Consider the following 5,000-nt stretch of genomic DNA (forward strand, 5'->3'; position numbering starts at 1 on the left):
TAATAAAGATAATAATGATAATCATAATAAAGATAATAATGATAATCATAAAAATGACAATAACAATGATAAAGATAATATATGCCTAAATACCCCAACAGCATAAAGAATGGAAATAAAACAGAAACCTCAAGGCAATATCAAATTTCACTGTATGTTGATAATGAAGGGAGTTCAGCGTTCTCTTCATAAAGCTGTATTACGTGAACGCTCAAGGAAGCTGTAGCTGTTGGAATGGAGCGTGAGTCAGCAGTCTGCACATTGCCCATGCTCTTTTTATCGATATTTCTTTGTGTATCTCGTTTTTATATAATTCTATTTTATTTATTTCTTCTTTTTCTTCTTCTCATTTTGTTTTCTCTCTCTTACTCTCACACTCTCTTTCCCCCTCTGGTTCTCTCTCTGTCTGTCCCTCTCTCTCTCTAGTTCTCAGTCTCTCTCTGTCTCTCTCTCTCTCTCTCTCTCTCTCTCTCTCTCTCTCTCTCTCTCTCTCTCTCTCTCTCCCTCTCTCTCTCTCTCTCTGTCTTTCCCCCTCCCTCCCATTCTCTCTCTCTCTCTCTCTCTCTCTCTCTCTCTCTCTCTCTCTCTCTCTCTCTCTCTCTCGCTCTCGCTCTTTTTATCTTTCCCTTTCCCTCTCTCTCTCTTCCCTTTGTTTAATTGTTTCTACTTTCTTTTTGTATCATGCCTTTTCTTTTTTTTTTCTCTGCCTGTGTATCTGTGTATATATAATATATTTCTTCTGTAATTAAGAAATGTATATACATGCATATATATTATATATATATTATATATATATATATATATATATATATATATATATATATATATATATATATATATATATATATATATATATATATACATATAATATATATATATATATATGTGTAATATATATATATATATATATATATATATATATATATATATATATATATATATATATATATATATATATCTATCTATCTATCTATCTATCTATCTATCTATATATATGTGTGTGTGTGTGTGTGTGTGTGTGTGTGTGTGTGTGTGTGTGTGTTTTAGTGTGTGTGTGTGTGTGTGTGTGTGTGTGTGTGTGTGTGTGTGTGTGTGTGTGTGTGAATATACACATACATATCATATGCACATATCTGTATATGTGTTTAAGGCGGGAAGGAAATAGAAGCAAAGTTGATTAGAAAGACAATGATAATGATAACAACAACAGTAGCTGAAACAAGAATGATAGTAATATCAATGTCATGAAAAGAATGATAAGTAGGAGACCAGAAAGAAGCACAGTGCTAATGATACAGTCAACCCAGAATAAATCATATTGAGTAGTACTCTTGTTAATTCATCCATAAAGAGATATATCATGTCAGATTATATGTTAATTGACTAAATATCTTTATCCGGGGAAGAGGCACAGTACTGTCAGCTTAATGGAATGTATAATGTATAAATCATAAACTAATCTTTATGTCTTCTTTCTAGGTAATCATTTATTCCTTTTCTTCTCTTTCATGTAAGAATTGATCGTTTCTTAATTATCGTTCACTGTTTTACGGAGTCTTTTCATAGTAAATCGTCTGTTCTTTCTTTGTCCATCGTTAGTTTTGCGTTTACTTTAATGTATTTTTCATATTAATACAACTATGAACATTATTTTTGTTGATGATATTATCATTATTATCATCATCATTATGTATTTCTTATTCAATTTGATCACCATTATATCATCATAATTATAATTATTATTGATATAACTATCATATGTGTTAACTATTTTCATATCAACCAGTCACAAAATGTCATAACATTTCTCTCTATCCGGACAATTCATAATATTATTTTCTTCATTGCCCCTATTTCTCTCTATCTCTTTAACTATATCTTTCTCTGTAATTTTTCATTCTCTCTCTCTCTCTCTCTCTCTCTCTCTCTCTCTCTCTCTCTCTCTCTCTCTCTCTCTATATATATATATATATATATATATATATATATATATATGTATCTGCAATTTTATCTATCTATTTGTCTGTTCCCGATTTTTCCCTCTTTCCCCCTTTCATTCTTTCCCTTTTCTTTCTTTCGCTTCCCTCTGCCATGAATCTCAATTCCCCTCAATTCCTCTGCTTCTCATAATCCTCCTCCTTTTCCGTGTCTGACGTTATTCTATTTTATTTTACTTTTTTCAGACGGTCGCTTGTTTTTCGTCCTCCTCCCTTTTCTCTTTCTCCTCCTCCCGTTCTACTTTTACTCCTTGTTCCTCATCCTCTTCCCCTTCTCCTTCCCCTTCCTCCCCTGCCCCTCCCCATCCTCCCCCTCCTCCCCCCCCGTTCCTCCATCCATCCTCAACCCCCCTCCCTTCCCTATCCCTTCCCATTTCCCCTTCCTCCTCCCCCGTCCTCCTCCCTTCCCCATCGTCCCCTACCCTCCCCCTCCTCCCTATCCCCTCCCCCTCCTCCCTATCCCCTCCCCCTCCTCCCCCTCCCAACTCAACAAGGCCATCAGTATAAAAGCTCTTCAAGTGAATCTCAGAGGCACTCTTTACGGTGGCAACTGCTGCATGTAATGGATTGTGCTCAGTTATATGCATGGGTTTGCGCCGTCATAAGGTGAAATGGGTGGGGGGGGGATGAGGGGGGTGAACTAGTAAGGGAGGGAGAGAATGAGAGAGAGAGAGAGAGAGAGAGAGAGAGAGAGAGAGAGAGAGAGAGAGAGAGAGAGAGAGAGAGAGAGAGAGAGAGAGATACAGAAAGAGAAAGAGAATGAGAGAGAGAGAGATACAGAAAGAGAAAGAGAATGAGAGAGAGAAAGAAACCGGCAGACAGGGAGGCAGATAGAAAGATAGGAATGGGGGACAGAGGAAGAAATATCAGATTACAGAAACTCGGGATAAAATGAAGATCACATATGTAGTAACAAAATTTGTATCATTTGATAGGAGGTCGTTGAAAAGAAAACTCTCTCATTTGCATTTTTCCAAACTTTTTTTTTAATTATCAATATACCAGAAACAAAAAAACGCTTTGTATGTAATATATTCATGAAATATTTCACACAACTGAATTTGCTTGCTTTTCTGGTCGGTTATTCATGTGAATACAAATGCAATAACCTTTGCATATTGACAGTGCGGGAGGAAATACGCTTCCGTTAGAAAAAAGAGTAGGAAATATTTACTGGATTTCTGCTTTTCCACCTCACATCGAAGCCTATCCATTAATCCTTTATTCCATTGTGCATGTAAATTGTATCTTGGGGCTTCCTGGCTTAAGGGAAACCTCTCCTTTCGTGCAGCGTTCGCGGAAGAGGAATTGCGGCGGCAACTGTCGGCCCTTCGCTACTTTACGTGACATTATTAAGGACTAATTTTTGTGCTCCGACGGGCGGAGAAAGATTGTTAGGGAAGGAGGGAGAGAGGGAAGGAGGGAGGGGGAAGAGAGAGAGAGAGAGAGAGAGAGAGAGAGAGAGAGAGAGAGAGAGAGAGAGAGAGAGAGAGAGAGAGAGAGAGAGAGAGAGAGAGAGAGAGAGAGAGAGAGAGAGAGAGAGAGAGGGAGAGAGAGGGAGAGAGGGAGAAAAAAAGAAAGAGGGAGGGTAGGAGAGAGGGATGGGTGGAGGGAGGGAGAGAAAAAGAAAGGAAAAGGGAGGTAGGAAAGGGGAAAGGAGGGAGAATGAAATAAAGAGGGAGGGGGAAAGGGAAAGAGAGAAAAAGAAAGAGGGAAGGAGAGAGAAATAGAGAGAGGGATGGAGGGGGAGAAAAAGAGGGAGGAAGAGAGAGAGAAAACAAAGAGAAAGAGAGGGCGAGAGTTATGGTTCCTAATTTCTTCTTTTCTCAACATTGCAGATTTGAGTGACGAGAAGACAGCTCCGTCGAATCCCCGAGGATGGCCCCTTGCGGTGAGTGACTCGCTGCCCGACCTCCTCTTCTGCCGAGCTGTGCGGGATCAGAAGCAGAACTCGGGATCCCGCGGCTTCAAGACGAGGCGTCGTGCCCATGGTATGCCAGTCCGGCCCGCGTCCCTCCGCTTGCTGAGTTCGCAGTTGGCCTCGACGTCGACCATTCATGCTGGAGGAGCCGAGCGCCAGCCTAGAGGAGGATGCGCTGCTGGGGGACACGGCGGCGAGAAGCGAGCAGGCCGATGATGACGTCGTGGGCGTCTCGTGTCGTGACCCCGGCCCTTGCCCGTACCCCGTGGCGCAGCACAGCAACATAGTGTCCGAGGTGGTCACGATCGACCGCCTGAGCAAGCTTCTGATGGACCCGGCCTTCGTGAACACGATCAACGAGTCGACCAGCCCGCTGTTCAACTTCTCCATCCACGACGCCTACCAGATCATCTCGGACAGCCAGGATGGCTACCTCGACGGCACCACCAAGGTCGTCTTCATCGTGTTCTACGTCATCCTGATCGTCTTCGGCGTGACGGGCAACCTGATGGTGGGCTGGGTCATCTGGCGGAAGCGCGCCATGCGCACGCCCAGGAACCTGTACATCATCAACCTCACGGTGTCCGACCTGAGCATGTGCCTGGTGTGCATGCCCTTCACGCTGGTGGGCCTCATCTACAAGAACTGGAACATGGGCAGCGTCATCTGCAAGCTGGTGCCCGTCCTGCAGGGCACCAACATCATGGTGTCCCCGGCCACCGTCGTCGCCATCGCCGTCGACCGCTACGCCACCATCGTGCAGGTCGGCAGGTCGAGCCGGAGCAGGTTCCACGTGGTGGCCTCCATCGCCGTGATCTGGGCGGCGTCCGTGCTCTTCACGCTGCCGCTCTACTTCTACTACGTCGTGGAGGAGGTGAAGCTGCAGCACATCCTGCTCTTCTCGCGCTGCATCGACATCTGGCCCTCCCGCAGCGTCAAGAACGTCTGGATCATCGCGCTGCTGCTGACGCAGTACGGGATCCCCATCATCGTGCTGAGCATCGTGCACGCGCGGATCAAGCGGTACCTGGGTCAGCACATGATGGGGCAGTACGACGCCCGCCGCGCGCAGAAGGAGATCG

General features: G+C 43.9%; 1 protein-coding gene across 1 annotated transcript in view; it reads left to right on the forward strand.

The window, feature by feature from the left end:
* LOC122242546 (neuropeptide F receptor) overlaps window positions 1-5,000 on the forward strand; it is a 129,887-nt gene that overhangs the window by 102,971 nt on the left and 21,916 nt on the right. The window contains exon 2 of the mRNA XM_086554340.1: window positions 3,836-5,000. This exon is cut by the window's right edge and continues 432 nt beyond it. Within this exon, the coding sequence (XP_086410466.1) occupies window positions 4,055-5,000 (946 nt within the window). The 5' untranslated portion in view covers window positions 3,836-4,054. The remainder of the gene's footprint in view (window positions 1-3,835) is intronic.

Source organism: Penaeus japonicus, unplaced genomic scaffold (genome assembly GCF_977035675.1).
Source record: "Penaeus japonicus unplaced genomic scaffold, GWHDUDI00000001_assembly GWHDUDI00000029, whole genome shotgun sequence".
In the NCBI taxonomy this organism is placed as follows: Eukaryota; Metazoa; Arthropoda; class Malacostraca; order Decapoda; family Penaeidae; genus Penaeus; species Penaeus japonicus.